The sequence below is a fragment of the Meleagris gallopavo genome, chromosome 2 (assembly GCF_905368555.1).
Source record: "Meleagris gallopavo chromosome 2, MGAL_WU_HG_1.1, whole genome shotgun sequence".
Lineage (NCBI taxonomy): Eukaryota > Metazoa > Chordata > Aves > Galliformes > Phasianidae > Meleagris > Meleagris gallopavo.
In genome coordinates this window covers 38257470-38274200 of record NC_139405.1, presented here as the reverse complement: position 1 = coordinate 38274200, position 16731 = coordinate 38257470, and the positions used below count along the sequence as shown (strand labels likewise).

The window sequence follows — 16731 nt, the reverse complement described above, 5'->3', positions numbered from 1 at the left end:
TGAGGTGGTTCTTCCACATCACATGTGGAGGCTGCAGGAGGCAGCAACAGGCCCTGAGCTGCGCTGATGGCTGTGTGTCTCAGGGAATACATGGTATCAATCTGCTTTTGCAGAGATTAAATGCAAGCAGAATGTTGCCTAGATTATGCTGAGCATTATAAAGAATGAATTTGTCAATATCTACGTGAAAGAAAATAGATTGCTCTATTGCGTAACAAGTAGAAAGTGAGAAGAATTCAAAATAAAAGAGGAAACCGGAAAACTGCTGCCACGCAAAGCATATTTGGATGGTTTTATTTTCACTTGCTGTTATTTGGTTCTACTACTTGTCATCTCAAGTGTGGCACGCTAGGAAGCTCGGAATGCAACAGTGTATCATCTAGTGCCAATAACTCTTAGCTGGGGCATCTCTCGTTAAAGCTTCCTTGTTAACTGGGACAGCCTGGCTGCACGTTATCGTGAGGAGAATTAGAAACAGTCCATGGTAGTTACAGTGAAGAGGGACAGCAAAACACAAATAGCTGCAAATTTTTTAATTAAAAAAAAAAAAACAAAACCACAAACGCGCATGTGTTTATGCCCTATATTACATTAAGGATTTGTTGTAGCCTTTTGGCTTCCAAAACAGTCATGCATTCCTGTAAATCAGTGTTTCTCAAACTTTGTGAAAGCACAGTCTCTTTTTTTGCTTCATCTGTCTTTTTAATCAACTGTTAAACTGGCAGCAGCTCAGTTTCTCTGGGGGAGGGAAATTGGAGTTCTGTGTAATTACTGGCTACACGTGTTTATGGACACTGAGCTGTGTCCAACAATTAAAGGCATTGAGCTGTTCCCTGCCCAATACAAACGCAGACAGTAATTACAGCCTGCTTTGCACTTTGCTGTCCTCGGGGAGAACTCTCCTGGGCCCTTTTTCATCTCCCTGGAGGGCTGGTTGCCTGCAGTTTGAGAAACACTGTTGTAAACCAAACAGGAGCATGAGATTATACCTCAGAGCAGCTGTTAATAGAGAGCTGCTTTCTTTGCAAATAAGGTGCACCATATGCTTTGTGAAGGCTTTCCATGCACTGGCTACTTTCTTTCTTGCGCTTGACTTTTATTAATGTGTTTAGCAAGGTTCGTTCACACAAAGTTTCAGTATAGCTGCATGCAGTGTATCAGTCTGCGTGATGCTATGTTGCTATTCATAATTACCACCTGCATAACATGTTGGAGGAAAATAGATTTGCTTTTGGGGAAGAAAAATCAAATCGGATTTATCTCTAATGTTCCAGCACACGTTGTACTGTCCTTGTACATGTTCACTGCTTCTCTTCAAAGTTGTCTTTTGTTACACATTATATATCAAATGCCAATTAGTTTGCATGCAATCAGCTGTCTAGCTATGGCAGGAAAGATGTCTCGTGTGCTTTTCACTAAGTTTTGTGAGTATCTCCTATTGTATTCATTCATTCACCACCCATTACACTTTGTTTTGTCATCACTAGTGGGTCAGTGCCTCTGCATGGGAAGGAATGTCACACAGGTTGTGTTCATTGTTCTAGGATTTACAAGAACCTGAGATGAAGTGGCACCATGATTTTTAGAACATCTTCCAACCCTACCCATGCCAAAAGCCTTTAACTGAAGAACACGTACCCTGTCATATTCCTCCTTAAAAGTTAGAAAAATAAACGTTTGGAGGTTACGTGTTAAATCTGAAAGAACATAAACCCACCTGCAGCTCCCTGACTTAACTCTGCCTTGAATTTTGAGAAACGTGTGGCCCTTGCGCTACCAATAATCCTTACTGCTCATCAGACAGGCTTTGCTGAGAGGCTGTGTCTTCCAGGGCCATGTCTTCCTGGCTGGCCCTTCGGCACTCCAGGGTCTGACTCATGAGTATGGCATGGGACAGCCCTTGCTCTCGACGTGGTTTAGATTCTGTCGCATCAGTCGCGTCGCAGGTCTCGGTGAGCTGCTGCAGAGGAAAAGAGGAGTCAATGAGATCAGGAAACAGAATGTAAGTAACACTTCAGCTGTTTTTTGATGTGACGGGTGAAAAAGTTAAAAATTGATTTAAGAATGTCGTTCTGTGAGACTGCATGGGATTCTTAACATGCATAATTCACAAGGGACTTCTGAAGACTGAACAGGTATTTGTAATGCATACATTTGCAAAGAAAAGCAGACGAGCTAGAGGTTTAGTGCCACAGATGTACAAGCACAGAAAGCTGTTAAGTACTTTGGATTGAAAAGGACTTCTGGAGGTCATCCAGTCCAAACCCCTGCTTCAAGCAGGGCCAGCTTCTAAGAAGTGAAATCGGGTTAGTCTGGGGCTTGCATAATATACCAAATTTTAAATCCAACTCACCAAGAAACTTTTGCCATAGAACTGGAATGCAATTAACTGCCTGCAAATGTTATGCACACCATCACCTCACTGTAAGAACTCCATCAGTATGAAAGCTTTCCAGAGCCACACTGCATTAAGGTGTAAGTAAGATACCTCCTTAGCACTTTCGATCAAATAGGTGCCTGGACTCAGAGCAGTTACTTTCTGGCCAGAACTCGCCTCATCTAAATGTAACGCTTGAGGTGTATCATTCAGGGCTGTCAGTGGTTGGCAGAGACTGATGAGTTTCAGAGAGGAAGATTTCCTCCTGACAGCTGTAAGGATGAGTTGGATTGTCCTTTCTGCTCTGCTGAGAGGCAACAGCAGTGACCTACTGAGACTCCGTACCCAAATGCTACATGGCTTAAAGGTAGATGATGTGAATCCCTCCACTGTTACCACTGCACACATGCTGAATGCTTACAAATTACCTTGGAAATTGCTGAGTTGGCATTGTGCCCTGTCACCTGATATGTTCAGCTGTACACATTTCTAATGCTTATTAGAGTGCTAAAGCAGGATTGGACCCAGGTGAGTAATATTCAGTCAACTGCTCTTGAAGCTAATGGCAAAACCTCATGAACTATACCATACATGGCATTTTTGGGTTGAGAGCAAAATACACACGAGGGAGACGAGGGAGCTTTTTTCACTTGGGATTTAGAGAAGCCTTTGAAAATTGGGGAAGTCATGTACAATTCAGAATATTATAAGAAAAGTAGTTTGGACTTTCCATATCCTCAGTTTTCCTGTTCACAGAATCACAGAATGGCCAAGGTTGGAAGGGACCTCAAGGATCATGAATCTCCAACCCCCCTGCCCCAGGCAGGGTCACCACCCTCCCCATTTAATACTAGACTGGGCTGCCCGGGGCCCCATCCAACCTGGCCTTGAACAGCTCTAGAGACAGGGCATCCACAACCTCTCTGGGCAGCTGTTCCAGCACCTCACCACTCTCTGTAAATTACTTTCCCCAGACATCGAACGTAAATCTTCCCTCCCTCATCTTAAAACCATTTCCCCTTGTCCTACTGTTATCTACCCTTTCAAAGAGTTGATTCCCCTCCTGTCTGTAGGCTCCCTTTAGGTACTGAAAGTCTGCAATGAGGTCACCCCACAGCCTTCTTTTCTCCAGGCTGAACAAGCCCAGCTTTGGGTTGGACTCGATGATCTCTAGAGGTCCCTTCCAACCCCTACAATTCTGTGATTCTGTGAGCTCCCTCAGCCTGTCTTCGTAGGGGAAGTGCTCCAGTCCCCTGATCATCTTTGCAGCTCTCCTCTGGACCCTCTCCAACAGCTCTTTCTTGTACTGGGGACTCCAGATGGGGCCTCACAAGAGCAGAGTAGAGGGGGACAATCACCTCCCTGTCCCTGCTGGCCACTCCTCTTCTGATGGAGCCCAGGGTACCATTTTTTGTTGCCAATTTCACTTCTATTTTGATAGGCCAAATGTGAAAGTCGGTCTTAATTATGTTGTCAGTCAGCCTCTAGTTGCAGCCTCCCCTTTACCTCTATCTTCTATCTTCTCATATTACTGCTCTTTAGAGGTAAACATTTCAAAATACAGGAAAGCAGCCCATGGCCATCAACGTGAAAGAAATACATTTCAAGAGACAATGAAACAGTAACACTACTACGTCCCTTGAATTTTCCAGGGCAGATGAACTGAGGGGAACTGAACTGGAAGCCTACTGGGACAAAGGCTGCAAGTTATTTCTGTGTTCTGTTTTTCTGTTAGAAAATGCTGATTCACAGAGCATAGGCTTTTAGTTTCCTTTTGGAAATACTTCCTACAGACTTCCTTTGCCTAACCCTTTCAGCGACAAGGTCCAAAGGTCCCGGATTGAATTTCAGGTCAGAGAGGGTAACAGAAAAAGTGCAGTGTTCAGTGGGAGCCATTCATTTTTGTACAAATAATTCAGTCCCGGGAATTAGGAAAGGAAAGCAGGAAAGGAACTACTTAGTCTGCTCATGATGGTACTTATCACCTGAGCTGCATAAAACAGAACTGAGTCTCTGGTCTCAGTGAAAAGAAAAGGCACTTTGCCCCAGGCTGGATTCTAAGGTATAGTTCTAAACAGCCAACTTACCTTTACTAATGAATTCATCACTTATAACACACAAATACAGTCTCAATTTCATTGCGATGCAAAATTTAAATACCAAAATCTAGAAAAGACTGTTTTCTGGACATGAGAAAGAAAAAACCAAACAGTGGTGAAGATGTTATAGGGACCTGACAGGTGAACAGCACAGCAGCTCGTGGTCAGTGGTGCTGTTAGGGCTTCAGCCTTACCCGAGTTGTCTGACTTGCTGCTCTAGCAGATGGACCCATGGCGATATTCATGCTGCTGGACGACTGGGTGTCACTGGTGTTACCTCCATCTGCAGCTGAGAGCCCAGAAATCACCAAAGCACTTGAAAAACTTCTCTTGCCGAACAGCAGGCTGAGCGTGGAGCTGGTGGACGAGGCCAAACTGGACCTGAGCATCGCAGCAGCTCGGTCCTGCACAGTCAGCTGGCCAGCAGCGGGAACGGCAGGGGACTGAGAAAACACAGACGTGGCCGAGTTGTGGAGTGACAGCTGGCTGCTTGAGAGCCTTTGGGCGATCTCGTGGGCAGATGTAGATGTCTGCATGAAAGGCTGGCGGCTTTCTGCAATTGGTCCAGAGTGACTTGAAACAGGGGGCCTTTGGTTTAAAGCAGCATGTGCCTGGACAGACTGACTCCTGTGTTTCCTCCTGCCTTTAAAAGAAAGAGTAATAAATATACTTAAATGCTGCCTGTGCTGGCATCCTGAGGAAATCCATGCTATTGACAATGTCCTGTGTGCATATATTACTGCTGGCATATTACTGTGGGATTTATCAGCAAATAGAATCACAGGCATGAGAAGTTGTTAAACCCAGGAACCTTTCTTTTTTCTCCACTGTAGTGGTTCAGCACTGGGTCAGGAGAGAGGAATTTGGGCCAGTTCTGCCATGCACATCCTAAGCTGCACTGTGTGCACTGTTCAAGCACAGCATTGCTGCGACTCTACTCTCCCTTGATAACCACAATAAAGGAGGAGATGCTGATTATCCACCTTATATCCATCCTGTGCAGCATCTCAGTGCAGCCACTATTGTACAAAGAGCATATATACTATTCTGCTGTCTGTGCAACTTCTGTATACCTTCTCCACACACTTCTTAAAGCATTTACATCAACTTTTGTAATGCAAACAAAGCATTTCTGTATTTCTTATGCTTGCTTGTATAAATTGGCACAGAATGAAAAGTTAACCAGCTTATAGGCCAGTGAACCCAGCGGGCACAGTGCAGCCAGGCACTCTGCAGGTGGCACGCAGCAGGTTGGCACTACAGCTCCCCACAGAGTTTGTTCTGCTGCAGACAGACCAACCCAGGCTTAGGCAGCCAACACCCAGTCACGTGAGGCCCTGCCTGGCTTTTCCTTTCCAGGAAACTCCAGACACTAATATGAGCTGACGTTTGGATTTTCTAGCTATAGCTGTGGGGTAAAGGGCTAAAGGCAGAAAACCTGTTGAGATCCACCAAGGAGAAGCAAGTCTGGCAGGCATTTCCAGGTTGGTGGTTATAATACCAGAATTACGGAGGGGAGGGAAGCACTGGAACCTCTCCAAATGCTGAAGTGTTGCAGAACAGAGCAGCATACATCTCACACTGTCTCTGTGAACTATGATTGCTGAATTCAAGGATTCCAGTGACACAGAATTCCACACCCAAACTATTTACACTTTATAGCCATTTTACACCCGCAGGTCTTCCAAAGCTGGATTAGCCCAGGTTTTCAGATTCTGAAGCAAAGAGAATTGAGGCACCGTGGCACAGAGTCAGATGGCAGAGCTTGGCCTAACCTCTCTGCAGCCATTCAGCTGGTCTAAATCCTTGGTGGTTTGGCAAGCACCAGACACTTTTCCATCCCATTTAAAATACATCATTATTTCTACTGTTACACTCAGAGCAATAAAAAAATAATTTCTGAAAATGACACGCGGGCAGCATCCCTGGATTAAAAGCCCTGTGATCCCTGCGAGCAGTGGGACAGATGCACGTGGCTCTCGCTGCAGCTCTGCCTGTATCTCTGTGCTCCAGCTGTGACCAACAGGCAGACACCGGCTGTGAGCTGCGGGCTTTTAAGGATCAGGGGTTTCCTTAAGCAAGTGCTGTGGTTTCTACATCTGATGGTCATTTTACTTATTACCTTCTTAAACGAAAAGCACGGATTGGAACAGAGGGGCTGCGGTGCGTGTGTTTGTGCAGGGGCTCATGTGGTCAAACATCTGTTTGTGATTTACGCTTCCAAGCTGACCGCTGTCCAAAAGCATTCAGTGCTCATCCCAAATGCAGTGGTTAGAGCACTGGACAGGGGACCACCCGTATCTGCACAAAAATAACTCTGTCCCTGAAAGCAATTAGGAAACAAAGGCTGTTCCGCAAACCGCATCATGAAATAAGGATGCTCTGGAACAGAACCCCACACGTTCCCAATGCTCCCCATTTTTCTCGCGCTTTTAAACAGGGCTTCAAACACATTTTGTAGATTCAGTGGCACTGGGCCACAAAATGAAATATGAAATACAAAAGCATGAAACGCACTCAATTCATACATTATGAGACTAGAAGGGATCACTGCCATGCTACATAACATGGGCCGAAGATCTTCCTGGAACTAACTACTTTTCAGAAATGCATCCAACGTTTGCAGTCATGGAGAATCTATCTTAACCTATAGCCACTTGTTACTCTATTTATTCTCACTGCAAAAAACGAGCACTTCAAGTTAGAATTTGTTCAGCTTTATTGTACCTGCTACAGTCTGCTACAACCAGCTGTCTTTGGTCACCTGCTGTTGCCCAGGTAAGTAGACTGGCAGACTGCGATCAAAGCATCTTTTACAATATAAATTGCTGGAAAGCTTCTAATCTTTCCTTACAGGACATCTCCCAGATTTTTTTTCTCTCTCTCTCTCTTTTTTTTTTTTAATCTCCTTCCAAATTATAAATGTTTTTAAATCAGGGCACCAGGATTATACATGGGAGGCCACCAGTGTCCTGATGTGCAGTCAGACTGACAGAGCTGTGTTGGTCACATCTTTTTTAAGATCTGACATACAGTAAGTTTGCTGTTAGTGCTCTCGTATATCCTCACGGTCCTGATACTTCCTGAAGATCAGACAGAGCTGGCTTCTTAACCAGCTCTTTTAAAAACCATCTTGAATTAGAGCTATTTGGATTTGCTCAATTGAGCACATGGCTTTGATAGCTGCTCCTCAATGTTCTTTGTAGCTGGGAGGATGCAAGGAACTACTTCATGATCAGAACACAGATCACCTCCATTTTCTTGAATAGAAAACAGACACAGTCTTTTCTACATTACTGACAACTTTGTCTTTCTATATAGTGATGACTCAAGACTGCTGTTACAATTTCTTTTGTTTCTAATGTTCTTAAAAAAGAAACAGCATCAAACCGGCTTTATTTTTACTGTTCCTAATGGTGCTAGCCAGAAAATTCTCTTTCTTTTGTTCTTTTTCTCTCACTGTCTCTCAGGACTGAATTCTGGTTTACCTTTGCTGTTTTCCATTTCCTTGCATTTGTTGTGCATTTCTTCATTTTACCTGAAAGCCAGGTATCTTTTCTTAATTAAGTGTAACCGCTCTTAACTATGGTTTTCTAGATACCCAATACATCCTTTTAAGCAATTCACAATTAATTTTCATTATTGCATGGCGTGCTCGGGATCGTTATTTTACAATTAAGTTTGCCATTCTGATTACTGCAGTGTCAAGTTATAAGTATGCACATGGGGATTGCTCTAAAGCTAGACTTAATTAAAAAGCAGTAGTTATTTTATCCTTACGACATGACTCATATTCACAGCAAGATTTTCTCTGGTCCTGTCCATTATTTTTAATGATTGGTCAAAATGATTTAACAAGAAACAAACAGGTGCTAGATCCCTCTTGTTCTCCGCCTTAAATGACACAGTAATACCACAACTTGTGTTGTAAAGTCAATTAATTTGACCTTTCAGCAAATCCCTGTCCCTTAGGGAAGGTCTCCCAGTGACCCGACTGGCAAACTTAATGGGTATTCCTGATGTGAAGGCCAGCAGTTCCACCGCGTGAACACATCTGAAGCACTTTTGAATCCATAATTTAATATGAAAAGGGTTCAGCTGTTAACTGACAGAATGATTGGCAACATTTAATTTTCTCCTGAAAACTGCTCTGTTGGCATACTAAGTTATTTGCTATTTGTTTATTCTCCACATGCACTAATGAACAGCCAGACTAATTCCCACAATAAATTGTCACACTCCTTCTAAGATAATGAAGATTTTTGCATACTTCTCAGTTCTGCTGTTCCCAATAAACAGTAAGCACAGGCTCACCATGCAAAGTGAACGGGCATCATATGTGGACTCCCTCCATCTGAATTTCTCACACTATAAGTAGTATCTGCCAGTCAAAAAATTAGACATGAAGAAGCCTGACAGTGAAATCTCTGGTGTGCCACATGAAACACACTACCTTAAGCTCTTGCAGTTAATACCTGGAACTGTATCAGGTAAGACATCTCTTACACATGCTTGGTCGCTAGGAAAGCCAAAGGTTGGTCTTTCTAAAATTAGTTTTTCACTGGATATGTGAGAGCCCTGAAAGCATCTGCTCATTTGGCCCCTGGTGAGAAAACTGCAGAAAAAGATGAGTAAATTGTGCAAATACCGGCACGCTGGTGGGCCTCTTGTGATGAAGGCTGCAACTGAGGGGTTCCATCTCTGGTGTGCTGTGAGCTGCTGCTCTGGCTTGAGTTACCTGTGGAGTTGCTGCCAGATGCTCCTCCAGTATCTGCTTCTTCAACATTGCCTCTGTCATGGTGAGCTGCATGACAGTCCTTACGCATCCTGTTTGCAGGAACAAACACATAGGTCAGTCTATATGCACAGAGAACTTGTGCTACCAATGCTACATATCCCCAGAATGTAAAATTATACCTTCTCACACAACTATGAGTCTTTCAGCACTTTATGGCAAGATATACATAACTGTGTGTGATACAAACCAAAATCGTTACCCAACTTTGGAAACTGGGAGAAATGTTATATTGATGTCTAAAGAACATTTTGCATGGAGCTCCCAAGTCATAAAGAAGCACTCAGTGGGAGTGACCTGCATACTGGGAAACTGTCATATCAAGCCACCAGACTTAATCTTAGTATTTTAGTATTGGCCTTAGCAGTCAAGCTGGCTTCCATAAAGCTGTCCTCTGTTTCTCAGCCACAGCAGCAGAAAGACAGGCAGACAGAATGAGACACATAGCCCTGTTACTGTAGGAAAAGTTTGCACATGAATGAGAAACAGAAGGTGTCATACCTGCTATGCAAACCTAGGGGAAATCAGTCAGTTTTGGTGGATTGTAAGTACATTTTTAGCTATGCTTTGGACATGAGCAATGATGTGGAGATGGTGATCTATATTGACAAAGTTGTGGAGCATAACCCATCATAACCCACCAGTGCATTTCCTCATGTTTTAACACATCACTGAGTTACAGAAAATACACATTTGTTTATGGGGCATAAAGAGTAAAATTTCCCCAAAAAAAGAGAAATGCTTGTACTGATAAGTGGTTTGATAACAAATCTTGACAAACATAGAAAATTTTGATTAAAAGGCAAGAATAAATTAATGAACTTGCTTTCAGCCATATCTGTAGGGCTATTTTATTACATCCTGAGTTGCGTGCAACTGTTTTACTCATAGATAACAATATGCAATTACTCTCTTAACAGAAAAATACAGCAGAACTAAGACTACAGGGTGTCTATCTGCAAGACCAAAATTTAACACCTACCTTAACCATTTGGATCTGAACCACTTTTTAATGTTGTCCAAACTGACTGGTCCCCCCCATATGTTCCTCAGTTGGCTGTGTGTCCCAAGGTATGAGGTGGTTAAAGGGGAAACATACATTGGATATCCCAGTGGCTGATCACATGAAGAATTAATTAAGTTCCTCAAGACCTGTTTGTTGTTCTGGATGCTCCCTCTCTCTGGGTTACGATTGCGCAAGAAGATTAGTTCCTGCTGCTGCCCAGCCCACAGTCCTCTGACACACTCCTTGTTGACCTACAGGTAAAAAACAGTTTGGGCCATGTGAAAACATTTCAGATACAGAACTATATAATCTCTGTAGAACAATAGCAGTAGTTGCAAGTATGTTGTATCTTCGTACCAACAGGTTTGATAAAACTCATGAGCAATTACTCCCTGGACAAGCCTGGGATGTTATTTGTGATGAACAAATATAAGGGTGGAAAATAAAAGTGAAATGAACAGAACTCTCCCCTGGCCTCTAATTCCTTCTCTGATAGCTATGATCAACCCCCTTCTTTTGGCCAGAATACTCAGAAATGATATTTGTAACTACAGCCCTAAGTTACTGCAATAATAGAAAGATGGTTCAATTACCTTGATAACCTTAAAGCTCAAGTAGCTTTTGTGAAGCATGATAACTTTATATTCATCCGCTCCTTCATCTACCACATGCCTCAGGGTCAGCAGCTCTTCTCTGTTGGAGAGGACAGCACTGCGCCAGGCTGGGTCGCCTTCATGGCAGATAACAACCTTTTCTTCAAAAGATTGGATTGCTTCATACAATACTGCTGGGTCCTCATACTCATCCGGGCAGGTGAACTGGTCCTGGTAATACAAGAAGCAGTACTCAAAAGGTCAGGTCTTTTTATGAAAATATAAAAATTATTTAAAAGAAACAAAGACCTAGGTTGTTTTGTTTGTTTGTGGACAGTGCCAACAGTGTTAAGTGCAAGGTCTTCCACCTGGGTTGAGGCAATACCCATTACCAATACAAGCTGGGGGATGAAAGGATTGAACACAGCCGTGCCAAAAAAAGTCCTGAGAGTACTGGTAGATGAGAAGCTGAACATGAGCAATGTGCCCTTACAGCCCAGAAAGTCAACCGTATCCTAGGCAGCATCAAAAGAAGTGTGGCCAGTGGGGCAAGGGAGACGACCCGGCCTCTCTACTCTGCACTGGTGAGGCCTCACCTGGAGTACTGCATCCAGATGTGGAATCCTCAGTACAGGAGAGATACAGACCTGTTGGAGTGCTTCAAGATGACTTGAGAGCAGCCTTTCGATATTTAAGGGGAACTACAGGAAAGAAGGGGACAGATTCTTTAGCAGAGTCTGCCGTGACAGGACAGGGAGAAACAGCTTCAAGCTTAAAGAGTATAGATTTAGGTTGGATATAAGGAAAAAGTCTTTCACAGTGATGGTGATGAGGCACTGGAACAGGTTGCCCAGAAATGTGGTGGTTACCCTGTCTTTGGAGATTTTCAAGGCAAGGCTGGATCAGGCCCTGGGCAATCTGATCTAGCTGTGCATGTCCCTGTTCATTGCAGGGCAGTTGGATTGGATGGCCTTTAGAGGTCCCTTCCAACTCTAAGGATTCTATGAATCTATGAACTCTACTCCCTGCTCTTACATGACTGTCATTTGACACAGCATGTGATTGAGGTAGAACAACAATAATATAGAAAGGTACAATTTTTATTCTAGCGTAACCTGTTCTGATCTCACACCTCCACTGGACAAAGAGAGAATGAGAGCTTATCCACTGACAAGTTATAAGGTGGAAAACCATGGAAAGTAGAGCTCTTGGGCAAGCTGGGGGGAGATAAAAATTACCTGGAGTGTTCCACAGTGTTTGCTTTTTTTTCATATATGTAAAACTACAACAAAATCACTGACTATGAATCCATCAAAAGATACCACAGTATCACATTACTTTTTCAGCTGTTACACGCCCAGTGACTACAGCCACAAAATTATTTTGTCCAATTTTCTTAGGTTACTTCATAGCAGTTCCACTTTAGTTACATTCAGAACAATTATAAATACCATGCACTAGCAAAGTGTATGAGACTAAATACTACACCAGAGAAAGAATAAAATCAATTCCAAGCTATACAAGCATTGACCTGAAGTAACTGTAGTGACTTAAATGGAGGTGTGCTGAATTTTTGCAAATGGAAACAGAATGGGGTCAGAAATAGCACAACATAACCAAACACACCAACCCTTCAGATCACAACTCCTCTGCAGTAACTTCCAACAACATATGGAAGTGTTACTCGGGTATTGCCCATCACAAAAACATTGATAAATTAATGATGAAATTAGCTCAATCAATTCATAGATTTTTTTAAAAAGCTTACTGATCAATTTATTGCATTTGTTTTCAAGCTAGAACCAATCATTATGGTACTTCCACAAGTGAAACGTGGTATGTCTATCTGCTTTGTTTTGATGAAAAAGACAGGGGCAAGCTCTGCAATAAAAATAGTCTCCAATGGGTAGCCTGGGGCTACAGAGGAATAATATCGAGTAAATGCAAAATAAATGCTGAGCTTTTCCATTTTGGTTAAGGAAGTCTTTCAGAGTAAAACAACACATACTCCATTTCCCCCTCATCAAACATTTTTCAAGTTTCCCAGTGTTTCCCTAAGAAGACAAATTCAAGAGTAAAAGTGAAGTACAAACAAAGACCCTACCTGATGGAGCTTCAGAGACATGCGGATCGCTGGGGCGACCACCTTATGCAACAGATCCATGTCTGCAAAGACCCACTCATCCTTCGCCGCTATCCGAAAGTCCCCTTTGAACAGTGCGTGGAGGCCATACAGAAAGGAGTCTAAGCTGCAAGAGGAAGGCAGTGGTCACTTTCAGAAGCCATCTCTTCCTCACCAAGCTGGAGCTGAGCTGCACAGGGACCTGTGGCCCTTCCACTGCAGGGAGAACCATGGCATAGTCCTGGGAGTGCTCGCTATGAATCCTTGTGGCAAATGTAAAGCAAGGGTCATGCTGCATACATACATCTCTTTGGGTAGGTGTTATTCCTTCTGCTTGCACTGCCAACAACTGGCCATGAGAGAAACGTGACACTCAGAACATGAGTCTTAAGGACCTGTGCATCAACGTGCTGAGTCTACAGCTGCTCAGTAGCATCTGGAAGGCAGCAGAGCTGCCCCTCACTGAAAATTCAATGATCAGCCTTGTCATGGTTAACAGTCCTGCTTGCAAGGTAAAATTAATAGTAATGATTAAAAAATAGCTGTAAAATGTATTATTATTATTATTATTATTTTTACTAAATCTGAAACTTCTGTCATGAAACTCAAAAACAGACTTGAACATTAAACGACACGTACTGAAAAGAGTACCAAGTTTCAAAAGCATGAACTAATCCAGGGGCATTTCCTACTGAAATAACAAGCCTTAAAGCAACTGCAGGCCATGTTTCTTTCTTCACACAAGCAACTGGATGTAACCAGCTCTGCCTGACCTTGATAATGGTTTGTCTGGACCAGAGACTATAGTGGAACATAAGAGGGTCAAAACCAAGCAGATATTAGAAAACGGTTGCACTAGATCTTTGTGAAGAGAAACAAGAAGCCTGGGGCTCAGCCTCCACCACGCATCCTGAGCATCCCACAGTGTACAGGAGCCACACGGGTGGCACTCAGACTTGACACTGCTCTGAAGAACTGACCCTGAAATGGAGGAAAACAGAGTCAGCTATTAAAACCTGGCATCTCCTACAAACCCTCAGGACACGGTCCACCCGCCAACATCTTACTCACTTTTACAGTAGTTGATTTTTTAGATTGTAAAGGTTCTGGAGGAGACAAAGCATTAAGATGTTAGAGGTTTTCACTACTATCCATGCTTTCTCCAGAGAATGCATCATCTTTCCACTTAATTGAGCTGTTTTAATTATTTTGGGAAAAACAAATAGACATATTTTACATTTTTTCTCTTCTGAGATTGAGCAAAGAGAGATTAGGAGACTTCCTGGCCTATCTTCAAGCTCAAACACATTCTAATTTTGCCCGTGGTGGGTAGCGTGCTGTAGAAATTAAAACAGAGAGATATATCTGTTGTTACCAGAAAAGCAGCTGGATACTGATTTTCTCTGTGGAAGCGCCATGCGATACAAATCAACCGATCAGCGGGCCTGAGGGCAGGCAGCGAGGCAGGGCTGCAGGCACTGCTGGGAACAGCAGGAGCACAGGGAAGCTCTCGTGAATTCTTAGCTCATTTGCATTTATTAGTCACATATTAACACATGCCTAGGTGAGGCAGGCACTTAAACCCAGAGCTTCAAAGCACTGAAGCACAGGTTTCAGTGGGAGTTGTTATGCATCTTCAAAGAATGGCTCATGATCCCTGCTGACCCTCAATCAATCATCTCCAGAATTTGGAAAACGATAATCTGCCCAAGGGTGGCTCAACAGCCAGGGAAGCCCTACAATAAACCAGTTAAAAAAGAAAAAAGACTGTAGGTGCAACCTACGTGCCCATAAATCACATTGCTGAAAGAGGTGAGAAATCAGGAAGGGTCCTTCCAGTGGCCCACCCAGCAGACAACATGCAGTACTCCTGCCTCCATCCTGGTCTGCAAAACATACCTTAGTAAATAAACTTTCTTTCCAGGATGAAAAAAAAAACCAATAAAAAAAAATGTCAATCCTAAACAATCCGGAAATGTGCACACTGTGCAGCATAGTTCTTCTAAAGCAATACCCCTTGTATTTGCTGTGAAAAGCTGGCTGAGCTGAAGGAAGGAGTAGACAGGCAAAAGAGCTGCTTTTTAAATCATCAGAGGCTTTCAGAGCCAAATACAAACACCAGAGCAGACAAAGAGTTTGCATCCACACTGAGTGTCCTGTAGGCATCAGCTGATGCTGAACAAGCTGCTGTGAGCAAAAGTGCCTGTAGAAAGGGAGGCCCAGTCCAGGACAGCATGAAAACTGCAGCTGAGCATCAGTGGAAGGAGCAGAGAGAAGCACGTATAGCTCCCACTGTGTTGAACTCAGGAAGACTCATCCATTTCTCAGCCTTCTGCATAATAAGTTTCCTAACAAGCATTTTTAAGAACAATTGTGACTGTTACATGGAGTAAAGTAGTGGCGGGAGGCTGAGGGTCAATTATTTTGTGTATCATGTTTTCCACCAGAGAGGTCTGAAGGACACTGCTGTGTTCACAATGCCATTACAATTTTTCACCCTGCTGCCAATCGTAATGAGGCTTTGGGGCACATCCTACCTACAACATGACACTATTTCAACTCGTTACTTCTGCAACACACAGCCCTTAATCCACATAAAATAGAGCTGTTGTTGTGCTTCTAATTGCTGCACTTTCTTCTGAAAGCTCTAATGAGATCACAAAGAAGCTGCACGCCCAGAGCTTTGATCTCTGCCCTACTCAAGGTTGTTGCCACTTTCTTGGCCCAGTTTGAACACACCTCAATCAGTCACCTGCCACAGTTCCAGGCACATTACGCATATTTTGAAACCTAGTGAAGGTAAATTCAGATGCCAAGGAAACTGCGTTAATCAGGACGAGACAGAACTGCTATTTCTGGCAGCGCTGCTGACCCTCCGAGCAGAGACCTGAAAGCTGCTGTTGCACTGCCAAGCTGTTTCTGAAGGCAACCTGCAGGCACATGGGATCCTGCAGCCCAGAGATGTTCAGTGAGGAGAGAAGGATGCAACAACATCAGCAGAAGAGTGGGCAGCAGAGTCAAAACGAGCACTCTTCTTTCACCCTCCGTGTTGTTCCAACATCTGGAACTAAAAGCATTTGATGCAAGCCCAGAACCAGTACAGACAGATGAAAGCTAATGAGCTGGCGACTGCATCTGTGTATTTTGCACTCCAAACTCCATTTTCTGCCCTCAGTTTATAGACCTCTTCCAATATTAATTGTGGATTTAGTTCAGGATTAAAACACACGTACCGATAATAACCTGCACATCTTAGCTCACCTCAAAGAAATGATGATTTATTAAAATATTTTTATATTTTTCCAAATGTGAAACATATCCTAAGCATTTATTTATTAGGAGGTCTAATGGCTAAATAGTGTTATTATGTATTTTTTCGACAGAGGTACACCAAAATGTATCACTCACATTTGAATAAATGAATGGTAATGTCACATCATTCTTCAAATTGCATTTTGTGCAGCACGCCTCTTAATGACAGTTGAAGAGAGCACAGGATTTGCATAGCAATGTTCTGCCATCTTAATGAATGCATTTATAGTGCAATCTAGTGTTAATGTTGGGCTTCTGCTGACATTTACATGAACAGGTACACTGAATAATTATTTACATACATTATATAAGAGCATTTAAAACCTTGGCTTACACAGTGACATTTACTGATTAATAGATTAGACAAAATCAGGTGTAAATGAGTCCAAATTGATAGTTTACATACACAATGTAAACTTGAATCTCA

The 16731-nt window shown here is 43.0% G+C and overlaps 1 protein-coding gene across 7 annotated transcripts in view; it reads right to left on the bottom strand.

Annotated features, from left to right (window-relative positions):
• Window positions 1-518: 518 nt before the first annotated feature.
• Window positions 519-16731, bottom strand: part of PCNX2 (pecanex 2) — a 153158-nt gene continuing 136945 nt past the window's right edge. For 6 of the 7 annotated variants that reach the window (XM_085219727.1, XM_085219723.1, XM_085219726.1 and 3 more), the window contains 6 exons: window positions 12975-13119; window positions 10871-11101; window positions 10254-10528; window positions 9125-9303; window positions 4671-5119; window positions 519-1960 (listed from right to left, as the gene is read on the bottom strand). In XM_085219727.1, the coding sequence (XP_085075853.1) occupies window positions 1787-1960; window positions 4671-5119; window positions 9125-9303; window positions 10254-10528; window positions 10871-11101; window positions 12975-13119 (1453 nt within the window). In that variant the 3' untranslated portion in view covers window positions 519-1786. The remainder of the gene's footprint in view (window positions 1961-4670; window positions 5120-9124; window positions 9304-10253; window positions 10529-10870; window positions 11102-12974; window positions 13120-16731) is intronic. The other variant, XM_085219725.1, reaches the window with a different exon arrangement.